The sequence below is a fragment of the Mustela nivalis genome, assembly GCF_964662115.1.
Source record: "Mustela nivalis genome assembly, chromosome: 18".
Classification (NCBI taxonomy): domain Eukaryota; kingdom Metazoa; phylum Chordata; class Mammalia; order Carnivora; family Mustelidae; genus Mustela; species Mustela nivalis.
Genome location: NC_139037.1, coordinates 44137316 through 44150597, shown reverse-complemented (window position 1 = coordinate 44150597; position 13282 = coordinate 44137316). Strand labels below are relative to the sequence as shown.

The following is a 13282-nucleotide window of genomic DNA, read 5'->3' as shown; positions in this document are numbered from 1 at the left end:
GATCATGACCTGAGCCAGAGGCAGTTGCTTAACCGACTGAGCCACTCAGGCATCCCCCCATCAGGCTTTTATATTAAAAAAAAAAAATCTTGGGACTCCTGGGTGGCTCAGTTGGTTAACAGCTGCCTTCGGCTCAGGTCATGATCCCAGCGTCCTAGGATCGAGTCACACATCCGCTCCTTGCTCGGCAGGGAGACTGCGTCTCCCTCTGCCTCTGCCTGCCATTCTGTCTGCCTGTGCTCGTTCTCTCTCCCTCTCTCTCTCTGATAAATAAATAAAATCTTAGTGGGGCACTTGGTTGACTCAGTGGGTTAAGCGTCTGCCTTTGGCTCAGGTCATGATCTCAGGGTTCCAGGATCAAGCCCCACGTTGTGCTCCTTGCTCAGCGGGGAGTCTGCCTTTCCCTCTCCCTCTGACCCTCCCCGCTGCTCATGCTCTTGAGCTCTCACTCAACTGAATTAAAAAAAAAAAAAAAAAAAAAAAAAATCTTTTAAAAAAGTTGTATATGGGCGCCTGGGTGGCTCGGTGGGTTGAGCCGCTGCCTTCGGCTCAGGTTATGATCTCAGGGTCCTGGGATCGAGTCCCGCATCCGGCTCTCTGCTCAGCAGGGAGCCTGTTTCCTCCTCTCTCTCTCTCTCTCTCTCTCTGCCTGCCTCTCTGCCTACTTGTGATCTCTCTCTGTCAAATGAATAAATAAAATCTTTAAAAAATAAATAAATAAAATAAAAAGTTGTATATATATGTCTTACATTAAAAAATAAATAAATAAAAAGGAAAAAAAAAAAGCCAGGTGCAGCAAAGAGGATAATAATCATTAGTCAACAATTTATTGAGTACCAGACATTGGTCTAAGAGTTTTACAGATATTAAGTTGCTAAATTCTCAAACAAGTCCATGAGGTAGGTGCTGTTATCAACGCGTTTTACAGATTAGGAAACTCAGGCACCGGGAGGTGAAATCACTTGCCCAAAGCCACAGAGCTTGGGAGTGAGAGAGTTCAGACTTATACCCAGGGACTTTTTGCCTCTACAGTATGTGGTTTTAACCACCTTTCCTTCACTCCTTCACTCGAGCAGAGTGAAGAAAAAATAAATGACACACATAGGCACATACATATTGCTGATATTTACCCAAAAAACCTGCAAAATCAGTGAACACAGCCTGAGTGCTAGAGAAAGATTGACTTTCCACTGCACACTCTTTTGTACCTTTCGAGTTTTTAGCCTGAAATTTTACCCCCCCCCCATGTCTTGAGTTAAATGGGGCCTGATTTCTTTATCTAGAGGAATCTGGAAAGAGAAGCAGTGAGGAGTCCCTTTGGGTCATTTTCAGCCTTGGACTTCAGCCCTTGTTTGTTTCCACCCTGCCAGCCAGACATCCCCTATGTAGTTCCCGACTTGCACAACTGTACATGATGACCCTGACTGCTTAGTTAATCAATGTCTGCCCATTCTCTTCCTCCTGCCTTTCTAACAGAAGTCCAATCACCAGCTTCCAGACCAAAATCTCAGGCTCAGCCTCAATTCCAGGTGGCAGGGGGGAATCCTGAGGAATCCAAGTTAATTGTGGTGGCTCCATCACAATGGCCAAGTAAGCCAATTTTGGACAATGAGAGGAGGAAGTCACTGCAGGGAGGCTTTAGCGGAAAGGTTTCCTTGCTTCCAAAGAGACAATATGGCAAGAGATGCTCCTCTCTTCTTGCACTAAAAATGATCACATCTGGTTGTGATGTCTGGACCTTTGGCAGTCACTCTAGGGCCATGAGGAGAGCCTATGTGGAGCCAAGCCTTCAGCTGAAGGTGGCAGAAAAAAGAGATCGGTAGCCTCAGGCCACAAGATCCTCCTGGAGCTATGGATTGTATGGTTGCCCAGAGCTCTCCCCAACTCTGGTGATGGGCAATATACAATCATCTCATTATTTTAGCCAGTGGCCAGTCAGGATCTTGTAACTTGGAGACCAAATTTTCCTTAGTTTTTTATAATGTTTCAAGTTTTTATTTAAATTTTTATTTTAAATTCTAGTCAGTTAACATCTAGTGTAATATTAGTTTCAGGAGTAGAGTTTAGTGATTCATCATTTCCATATAACGCCCAGTGCTCATCACAAGTGTTTTCTTACTGATACAGATACAGAAATACCCTAAAGCTGACTTCTCAAGGCTGGTGTTCTCTCTTCCCCCAAACCCAGGGCCGCCACACCTGCCATCCTGGCTTCGCTTCCCCCATCTGTCTCCGGCCTCAACCACAGCCTGACACCTTCTGATGCCTTCCTCTGGATGCCCCTCTAGCCCTTCACACCCACCATGTTCCAAACAAGCCTCAGTGTCTCCCTTCAAATGTGTTTTTTCCTCCCAGGTCCCTATCTCAGGGGCAGCCAACCATCCTTGTGCCTTTCCCCAGCCTTGTCTTGCCCAAGACTGTAAGGCCTACACAGGGCCTGCCCACTTGGCCTCCTGGGCATGACCCCTCCACGGCCCCTCTTCCCTTCCCTCGGCCCTGCCCATGCCATCGTCCTCTGCTCTGTTCCTGCACCAACCCCCGCTGTGCACCCAGCTCAGTCTCCTGCTCTGGTCCACCTCCACACAGCAGCTAAAGCCCAAATCCGACCACAGCCCTCTCTTGCTCAAAAACCTTCCATGGCTCTCTAGTGCTTTCAAGAAAGAGGCCAGGTTCCCAAACTGGTCATTTAAGGACACTTAAGATCCACCCATATCCACCACTCCTCCCTCCTTCCCCCTCCCCCCATATTCTGGTGACAGTAAACCACTTGCCTGAAGCTGACATTGACAGGCTTTCCTACCTCCAGACGCACACAGTTTCCGCTGCCTGGAGTGCCTCCTGCGCCCTTTCTTCCTGAATGTTATCAAGGTCCTGCTCAAATGTCCCATCCCTTCCGTAACTTCCACCAGGCTTGGCAGAGGGAATGGTTCAATAGATGGGCCCATGGCTAGCAAGTGCTCTGACGTACCAGCTGCGTACCAGTACGCAGAAAACCTGTCACCTCCTAGTTCTGTGTCTGAGACCTTGTGCCTCAGTTTCCTCATCTGCCGAAAAAGGTGAAGATGTTACCTTCCTCATATGTAAAGTACCTGGAGCAGGGCCTGGCCAAAGAAAGCACAGAATACCGGGGCTGGCTCTGTGACATCATCTTGGAAGTAATTACTGTTCTTGTGGCCATTTTACAGATGACATAACTCAGAATCACAGAGGTGAAGTGACTGCCCGAGGACAGAGGCAGGACGCAGCAGAGCTGGGATCTGAGCCCAAGCAGGCTGGCTCCAGAGGCCAGTGTACTTTATACAGTTAGCCTCAGGAGGTGGGGACAGCTGTTACACTAGGATCCCGGCTCAGAGCAGGGCTGTCTGCGCCGTCCGGATCCAGGCTGGGTCCTGTCTCAGCTTCTAGCCGGTTGGGTGGCCGAGAAGGGTTCTATCCCACAGGCCTATGCCCGGGCTCCTCCACACGGATCTCGCTCCCTAGCGTCACTTGAGAAAAACAAGTCAAGTCCACCTTCTTCCCCTGCGTCCTTATCCCTTCTTCCAGGAAGCCCTCCCTGACCTTGCAGGCTGTACTGGGCCCAATCCCTGTGCTTCCTCCCCCTGAACCCCGCCCCCTCCACCCATGCTTTCTGGAACATACCTCTCTGCCGCCTCCGTGAAGTCCTGCCTATCCTGGATGGCTGCTGTGTGGGGACAGATCTGTCTTCCTCACTGGACTGGGAACCCAGGAAAGCTGGGCTCAGGGCCACCTCAATGCTCCTGGGTCCCTCACGCTGCCCAGCCTGCAGCCTGCCCAGAGGGAGTTCTAGATGAATGAATATATTCTTTCCATTTGACAGATGAGGAGATCAAAGCCCAGACAGGGGCAGCCACTTGCCCAAAGTATAGTGACCCATCAGGTGCCAGAAATGAGGTCTGATCCTAGAAACTGCTAGAACGGGCCAGTGAAGAGTGGCTGAGGGAGAGGCAGATGGAGTCAGTGACAGAATGAGACACAAAAAGAGTGAGAGGGAAAGCCAGAGAGCCCAGAGTTAGGGGAGTAAGAGAAGGGGCAGGGAGGGGGTTCCCAAAACAGGGCCATGGCGGTGCCCCGTGGAGCCTGGGACAGGTACAACAAAGGACGGACAGCTGGTGGCAATGCCTCGTGAACCCTGCGAACACGGGCCTGTGCTCAAGGACGGTCCAGTAGAGCCACTTCAGTCACGGGGGCCCCTAAGCCGCGGGCCAGGTCCTGCCAGCCTCAGGGCACCCGCCCCGGCTACCTGGGGATGGAGGCGTAGTCGGGGTGGGCGTCAGCAGCGAGCTGCTGGTGCGGTTCTGGCTGGGGGTCTACAATGCCCACACGATCATCCTCAGACTCGCTGAAGCTGGCAGGACACGGACTGGGCAGCAGGATGAGATCCGTGAGGCCATGAAGGTCCGACACGTGACGGAAACTCTGCAGCAGAAGCATCATGACGACCAGGCCCAGGAAGAGGTAGACTGTGGAGAGGGTGGAGGGGTGATGGGCAGGCTCAGACCCGCAGGGCAGGGCTCCCCCCCCAACCCTGGAGACCCTCCAGGGCAAGGCTGTGCCCCCCCACCCCTGCCCCGCCCCGGCCAGCCCACAGGCCCGCTCACCTGTGACCAGCACCTTGTAGAGGGCCCGGTAGGGCTGGCCGGGAGCCTCTCCGGGCACATAGTCACCCAGACCGATGGTGGACAGGGAGATGAAGCAGAAGTAGAAGGCGTCCAGGAAGCTCCAGGCCTCCTCCAGGTGGGCAAAGACGGCAGCCGGCACCAGGAAGCAGACGGTCACGGCTACACCCAGCAGCGCCACCAGGTGCCAGCGGGCTGCCCGCCGGAGGCCCCAGCCCCAGCGCGTGGTCAGCCAGGAGAGGGGTGCGTGGGTCAGCAGCAGTGACAGGCGCTGGGCCGAGGACGTCAGCAGCAGCATGGTGGCCGGCACGCCCAGGAGCGCGAAAGCAATGGAAAAGGCCTTGCCTGCATCGGTCAGTGGCGTTGTGTACCCATAGCCTGGGGGAGCAAGGGGAAATCCTGCCATCAGCCTGGTGCATCTATTGGGGGGGGGGCTGTGGCCACCATAAATGACACTTCATTACCCCCCAAAAGCTGCCCCTCCCACAGCCTCTCATCTCCAGCAATGGCACCGCCGTCCCTCCACTGCTCAGGCTGCGAGCCTTGTCATCCATGACTCTCACGCCCACTTTCCACCTGCCAGGGAGTCTTGTTGTCTTGAGCTCCATGCGATCCTAAACCCGGTCACTTCACCCCACCCCAGCCCCAAGGCCTAACCCTGGGCCTATCTAAGGCAGCAGCCTCCTCCCTCCCTGGACTCCCTTCTCCCTCACTCCCGCCCTTGCCCGAGTCTGTCTGCCGTCAATCCCCCCGTTTCCACCCCCCACCTCACACATAGGGTCCAGAGGGACCCTATGAACACCTGAGTAAGGTCATGATCCTCCCACACCTAGAGCCCGTCTGTGGCTCCATTCCATTCAAGTGAAAGGACAAAGCCCTCATCATGACCCACAAGGCCCCCGTGGCACACTCCCACCTCAGAGCCTTTGCACAGTGCATGACTATTCTTCTCCCCCATGGAAAGCTCTCCCCCCAAGGCTGGTACCCTCTATTCCTCCCTTTAGGTCTTTGCCCAAATGTCAGTTTTTCAGTAGGGACTTTCCTTACTGTCTTATTAAATTGTTACACCCTCTGACCAAAGTCTTTTTTTTTTTTTTTTTTTGGTTTGTTTTCATAGTGCTTCAACCTTCTGGTAAACCATGTGGTTTACTTATTTGGTTGGCATCCCTCTCGTGACTAGAGTGCAGCTGCAGGACAGGAGAGGCTCCTGCCTGTTTGGTTCACTCACTGCCAAAGCCCCAGCATCTGACCCAGAGCAGGCCCTCGATCATATAATCAGAATAATGAATGGTGTAGGCTCTATGCTTAGCTCAGAACCTCCATGTCCCTTCCTCTAAAATGGGTGTGATGAGCCCCACCTGGCTCCCGGAGGGCTGTGGGAATGCAGGGAAGGTCAGTGTGGCTGTGGGCGCTGCAAACAGAAAGAGGGTCAAAGAGAGTTCGGGCATGGGGGACACTGGCCCACTTCGGCCATGTGTAATTTAAAATCTCTCTCTTTTTTTTTTTCCACAAATAAATAAAATCAAAGGGTCAGAGATATGACTGGGGGCGGTAAGGGCCCTGGTTTATGTTGACAGTAAAATGTTGTGTCAAGGGACTCATGAGTGGCTCAGTCAGTTAAACGGCTGCCTTCAGCTCAGGTCATGATCTCAGGGTCCTGTGATCAAGCCCCACATCAGGCTCCTTGGTGAGCAGAGAGCTTGTTTCTCCCTCTGCCTGTGGCTCCCTCTGCTTGTGTATGTGCTCTCTCTCTCTCTCTTTCTCAATCTCTCTCTCTGATAAGTAGATAAAACAAAATCTTTTTAAAAAAATGTGATGCCAAAATGACCATGGGTTCACCCTGTGATCAATAAGAAAATGCGGAACCCGCACACACAAGCGGGCATTCACCTGTCCTTTCTCAAAAGAACCGGAAGCCAGGCCTGAAGAGAGACCACAAGAGCCAAAACACGAAGCCACCAAGGGTCCACCAACAGATGACTGGTAAACAAAAGGTGGGATATACATATAATGGGATATTATTTAGCCGGGAAAAACAAATTCTGAGGCAGGCTACAGCAGGATGAACCCTGAGGGCATTACGCTCAGTGAACCGAGCTAGTCACAAAAAGACAAACACTGTATGTTTGCACTGATCCCAGGCACTTCGAGTAGTTCATAGAAATAGAAACAGAAAGTAGAATCGTGGTTATCAGGGGCTGCAGAGAGTGGAGAATGGGGAGATACTGTTTGATGGGTATAGTTTCAGGTCTCTTTCTTTCTCTCTTTTTTATTTATTTTATTTTTTTTAGATTTCATTATTTATTTGATAGACAGAGATCACAAGAGGCAGGCAGAGAGAGAGGGGGAAGCAGGCTCCCCGCTGAGCAGAGAGCCTGATGCGGGGCTTGATCCCAGGACCCCGAGATCATGACCTGAGCCTAAGGCAAAGGCTTTAGCCCACTGAGCCACCCAGGTGCCCCTCTTTCTCTCTTTTTTAAAGAGAGAGAGTACACACATGACCTGGGCCAGGAGGGGCAGAGGGAGAGAGAGAATCCCAAGCAGACTCTACATGCAGGGCAGAGCTGGACATAGGGCTCGATCTCATGACCCTGACATCAGACCCGAGCCAAATCCAGAGTCTGATGCTTAATCGACGGAACCACCCAGATGCCCCAGTGTTCTCTTTTTTTTAGGAAGGTTTGTGCCCAATGTGGAGCCTGAACTCTCAAGCCTGAGAGAAAGAGTAGCATGCTTCACCGAATGAACTGGCCAGGCCCCCCTGTAGTTTCAGTTGTGGAAGATAAAAAGAGTTCTGGAGATGGACGGAGGTGATGGTTGTGTAACAGTCTGGATGTGCTTACTACTGCTGAACTGTATGCGCAAAAATGGTTAAGATGGTAAATTTTAGGTGTTTGCTGGACAAAAATGTCTAGAAGTTGCTTGCTTCTCTCGGGTATAACTCACTGATCAGAAATTATTCCGGAAGTCATGCCTAGCTGCAAGGGAGGAGTGTCCAGCAAAACTCATTTTACCCTAGTTTTTAAAAGCTGTGTTAAAATATACAGACACCCCCCACCCCCAGCTGAGCAGGGAGCCAGAAGCCGGCTTGACACTGGGCTCAATCCTAGGACCTTGAGATCAGGATCTGAGCTAAAGGCAGATGCCCAGCTGACTAAGCCACCCAGGGACCCTCCAAAACTCCAGTCCAGTGTCAAGCCTGCTTCTGGCTCCCTGTTCAGCGGGGGTCTGCTTCTCTCTCTCCCTCTGACCCTCCTCCTCTGCTTCTTTTTTCTTTCTCAAATAAATGCAATCTTTAAAAAAAAAAAAAAAAAACAAAAAAAAAAGAGGAGGATGCCTATCCCCTTTCTTTCCTTCCTCCTCCTGCTGGCTGGAACACAAACATGAAGGCTGGACTTGAGTAGCTATATTGGACCATGAGGTAACCTTGTGAATGGAAATTGCACAGAGGACCACAAGGGTCTCTGACCATACAGCACCATTCTGGTCTTGGACTGATAACCTTGAATGTGAGCACGAAATAACTTTCATCTATATAAGCAACTGTTCTGTGAGATTTATCACTTATGGCTCCAACCCTCATTAATCACAAGGATTTAGATGGAGAAACTCCGGCAGCCCAGCTGAAATGATAGGTTTGCAAATGACACAAAAACCTTATAAACAGAAAAACCATAGAGTTCACATAGAACAGAAGCTGTGGGCCTTTACTGACCACCTCTAATAGCTGAGTGCCAATCAGGGCTTCGCCACGTATTCCCTGCCTGACCTTGGTCGTGTGCCTTCTCCTCTCTGAGCCCCAGTTGGCCCCTAGTACCACCAAATGGGCTCATGAACAGCCCCCATCTTCAAGGACAAGTGCAGTAACCCTCTCTGGCTGGGACAGGACGCAGCACTGAACAAGGGCATGGGAAGAGTTAGTGTGATTGTCATGCTCACTTCCCCTCTCCCGGTTCCCAGTTCCAGGGGACTGACCCTCCACCAAGGCCTCAACTACAGACATTGGCCCAGCTGCGGCTGCATCGGCGGAGTCCAGGCCCAGGTCTTCCACAAAAGACGCGGGCCTATGACACAACCAGGACACTCTTCTGAATCATGTCTGGTTTTCTGCTTCTCTCGATACATTCAGGGCTCCGGGTTCACCGACAATGATTACAACCCAGGCTCAGTAAACCTGTTATTACCATTACTTCCCACGGACGAGGACTCTCTCCTTGACCAAATGGTCAGTTGGGTTCCTCTGCACTCTTGTCTTGACTCCGCTGTGTTTTAGCTGCGATCCTAAGCCACTTTAGGAAGAATCCCTCCTCCCCTCCGTGTCACCGCTCAGTCATTTTTCCAACCACTGAACCCCTGAGGCCACCCTCGGCTCTAAATCTCCAGCTGCCTTCACTATGTTTAGAGCTGAGGTCAGTCTCTCTTCCCTATGGCAAAAACCTACCATTTTAAACAAATGTCAGAATAACCTTTCCTTCCACACTACACACGTGTATCACCCTTCTCCATGCAAGCCGAGGAAGCCCCAAGTGGTGTGTTGGTTAAAAGCACAGGACTCTGAGCCCTCGTGGCGTCAGTTCAACTCTCCACATTGCACGTCCCTACCTGTGGGGTCTTGGGCAAACTGTCCAATCTCTCTGGGCTTCAGCGTATTTCGATGAGAAAACAGCGCCACGAATGGTACCTGCCTCTCAAAGCCGTGTGCTGACCAAGGTAAAGGCCATCCGTGCTAAGTCCTCTATAGGTTTCATGATTACTGTGATGTGGGGACTGTTACGATCTCCATTTCAGAGATGAGCTACAACCCCCGAGGCCCAAAGGAGCAACAGCTGCACAGAAAGGCAAACCCAGGCTGTGCCTGCCTTGAGTTTGGCTTCTGCACCTGTCCTGGCGGGGACGACTTCTCAGAAGCCAGGATCTGGAAGGAGGTAGAGAGAGACGCTGAAGGGACCCCGTGGAGCCTAGGAGCAGGTCGGACAGGCCCGGCCAGCTGGGTAGAACAGAGTCTGGGAGAAGTACCCAGCCCTGCTGCCTGTGGTCTTGGTTTGCTGGTCCACACCACAGAGCTCCAAGCCAGTGGCCATCTGCTACTTCTGGGAGGTGGAGGAGTTAAGAGTCTGGGCCTGTCCCAGCTTCCTCCCCCAGTCCAAATCCCCAGTAGAGGTGAAGAGGAAGTTTGGGGGCTGGGGAAAGGCAGTGGGAGGAGCAGCAGAACCTGATGACAAAGGAATTTCCCAGGTCTGGGTGCTGAAGCAGGAAAGGATTTTTAGAATAGGGCTGGGGGGAGGGGGTCAGTTCCACTTGGTGGAGAGGGGTGTTCAGAGAAGGGGAGTCAGTAACCTGAAATCAGAGGCCAGCGTCCTGGTTCAGAATGGATCCTGGCTCAGGGCTGGGGTCCTGAGTCCCAAGGAAGGAGGGGACAGGCACTGCTGGTGGCATCTTGCCAATCATGAAATAGAACTGGGAGGGGAATCCTCAGGCAAGGGCGCTTCTGAGCCTGTGGAAGCTTGAGGGGATGTGATGGGAGTAGACAATGCTACAGGGATGATGGGAGGAGGCGGGTGTCCCAGGTCCTGGCTGAGAGTGTGAAGGGTGGAAAGAGGTCACGAGTGGGTACTGAGAAGGGTTCCAGGGTGCTGAGGGCCTGGAGTGTCCTTGACAGAGGGGAGAGTTTCCAGTCCAAAGCCAAGGGGAGCAGTGTTGGGGTGGAGATGGAGGTCCCACTTGTGGGTCTGGAGAAGATTAGAGGGGAGTCAGGTGCCCAGCAGATTCCCCTTCTTAGGAAGTCCAGGGTGAGCAGGGGCTCCCGGGACAGGGGTAGTGGGTGCAGAGAACAGAGTCTCTCAGCTGGCATCCTGGGGGGTGGAGGGTGTGAAGCGGGATTCTGCTCTCGATGACAGTGTGTGTGGGAGGCACCGGGGTCCCTCCTGATAGAAAGTCCAGGTGGTTCCAGGGCTCTTACTGAAGGGTTCCAGGGTCCAGAGAGTGGCAAGAGTCTCATCTAGGGGTTCTTGCGTTCAAAGTGACTCTCACGGAGATGTCCCTAGTTTGGAAAGTGCTAGAAGTTTTGTTGGAGCTGGTTCTGGGACTGCAGAGGTGGAAGTCCTGGCTGAGAGGCTTCTGGTGGGAAAGCCAGAGATCCTTTCTGGAGGGCGCTCTAGCTGCCTCCACGGCGGGTCCCTCTCACACATCCACTCTTGGGGAGCTGCTGACCTGGAAGTCCCAGGTTCAGAGGGAATGGGATGGTCCTGTTGGGAAGGAAACCCCTGCCTTGAAGGCTCCCAATACAGGGGAGATGTCAAGATGGAGGGGTCCTGTATCTACAGTCAGGGCTACCTGCTGGGGAATATGAGGCTGAGGGGTGGTCCTTGGTCTGGAGGAGGGCAGGGTGCCCTTGCTGGGGAGTGGTCTAGGTCCAGGGGGGTGGAAGTCACCCATCAGGGCCCAGGTCCCTGTTGAGGGATCTGTACTGGCAGTGCGGTCTTTAGCAACGGTGCCCTGAGAGGATATAGACATTCACTGTCCTCACTGGGGCACCAGGGCCAGGAGGAGGCTGCGGTAGGACTTCCCAAGGAGCATCCCCAAAGGACATATCTGGAGACTCAGGAGACATTGTGGACAGAATGGCAGTCTGAGCCCAGAGACAAGGACAGAGGTCCCTGCGTGTCTGAGGTCCGGGTCCAGAGGGGGTGAGGGTCCCCCGAAGCAGGGTCCTAGGTTTTTGCTGGAGGTCTCTGAACATAATCCTAGGCCCAGAGGGGACTGGACGGGCACGGGTCTCCAAGGGGGTTCAGGCAGAGGAATGGGGTCCCAAATGCTCCCTGGAAGGTACTCTGAGGGCAGCCCTAGTCCCAAAGGGAACTGTGTTGGGGGATTCCTGCTGGGAGGAAGGGCTTCGATGGGGGTTAACCAAAGGGGGAGTTCTCGCCGGTGTGCACCCTAGGTCCTCGTTGGGGGTTTTCCTGGGGGATCCTAGTCCCAGAGCGGACTGGAAGCGATCTGCGGGGATAAGAGTACTTCGCGATGACGCCCGGGTCCCCAGATGGGGCAGCGCTCACGTACCCACGGTGGTGACCAGCGTGCTGGCGAAGAAGAGCGCCGAGGCAAAGTCCCAGGCGGGGTCCGAGGCGTTGGCTGGCCCTGAAGCGTTGGCGAGCGCAGCGCGCCCCAGCCGTCCGGCCGCCAGCACCCGCTCCACGAAGGCGTCCAGGGCCGGGGCGGCCACGCACGGGCTGCGCCGCAGCAGTTCCTCGCGCAGCGTCTCCAGCTCGGCCCGGAGGCGAGCTTCGTGGGGCCGCTCCAGCCGCGCCACCAGCAGCGCGCCCAGCACCAGGTAGACCGCGTACGCGGCCAGGGCGCCCGCCAGGAGTGCGCCCCGCCGCATGGCGCCCGCCGCGACCTGCTCTCCACCGCCCCCGCCGCCCCGCTGACGTGGCCCCCGCCTCCTGGCAGCCCGGAGCCCAGCTTCAGTTCCGGCAGGGCTCGAGGCGCGGCTGCGGGCGCCCCGAAGAGGAAGAGGGAAAAATGGGGGGGGGGGAGGCCCCGCCTCCGGTAAACTGAGGCACGCCCCAGCGCCAGGTGTTGAGTGCCGAGAGGGCGGAGCCCCGCGCTCCTGGACCGAGGACACCAACAGGATGGACAGGGTGGAGGGGTTTCTCCATTCCTTCCATTCCTTCCCTCTCGTCCTCCCAGTAGCCTGGGCTCCCTAAGTTAGAGAAAATCTCCACTCTTTTCCACTGGCCGACCGGGAAGTCGCTCCCTAACTCCCCGGGGCCATCACGAAGATTGTGCACTGCATCGAGGCGCGTGGCTGGAGACAAGGGGACAGACTGAAATTCGGTCCTTGCTCCATTCGCCTAGTCCTGCGTTCTGGATTGGGGCTGCACCCGCCCGGAGGGGACACTGTATAATTCACAAGGAGGGGGGCGCCTGGGGGACTCAGGGTGCTGGGCGCGCAGGACTCTTGGTTTGCGCTCAGGTAGTGTGATCTCATGGGCTATGGGATCCTGCTGGGGTCGGACCTGGCTCAGCCCGGAATCTTCTTGAGGAGTCTCTCCCTCTGCACTTCCCCCTACTCACAGGCGCACAATCCCTCTCTCTTTCTAAAATAAATAAATCTTTAAAAAATTTTCAGAGGGGGCGCCTGGGTGGTTCAGTGGGTTAAAGCCTTTTCCTTCAGCTCAGGTCATGGTCTCAGGGTCCTGGGATAGAACCCTGCACCCAGGTCTCTGCTCAGCAGGGAGCCTGCTTCCCCCTCTCTCTCTGCCTTCCTCTCTGCCTACTTGTGATCTCTGTCTGTCAAGCAAATAAATAAAATCTTAAAAAAAAAAAAAAAAGCCTCTGCCTTCAGTTCAGGGCATGATCCCAGGCTCTCTGCTCCACAGAGAGCCTGCTTCCTCCTCCCTCTCTCTGCCTGCCTCTCTGCCTACTTGTGATCTCTGTCTGTCAAATAAATAAATAAAATCTTTAAAAAAAATTCAGAGAATCTTAACTGTACAGAACAAGTTGAAGGTTGCTGGAGGGGAGGTAAGTGAAGGGATAGGGAACTGGGTGATGGGCCTAAAGGAGGGCTCCTGATGGAACGAGCACTGGGCATCACTAATTCTACCCCCAAATTAATAATACATTATATGTTAACTAACTTGAAT

General features: G+C 53.8%; 1 protein-coding gene across 1 annotated transcript; it reads right to left on the bottom strand.

The window, feature by feature from the left end:
- Positions 1-805: 805 nt before the first annotated feature.
- KCNK6 (potassium two pore domain channel subfamily K member 6) lies at positions 806-12885 on the bottom strand. Its single transcript, XM_082709103.1, has 3 exons — positions 11697-12885; positions 4620-5015; positions 806-4481 (listed from the first exon to the last, which is right to left on the bottom strand). Exons 1-3 carry the CDS (start codon positions 12016-12018, stop codon positions 4258-4260), a joined length of 942 nt encoding a protein of 313 aa, XP_082565229.1. The 5' UTR covers positions 12019-12885; the 3' UTR covers positions 806-4257.
- Between the last annotated feature and the right edge of the window lie 397 nt (positions 12886-13282).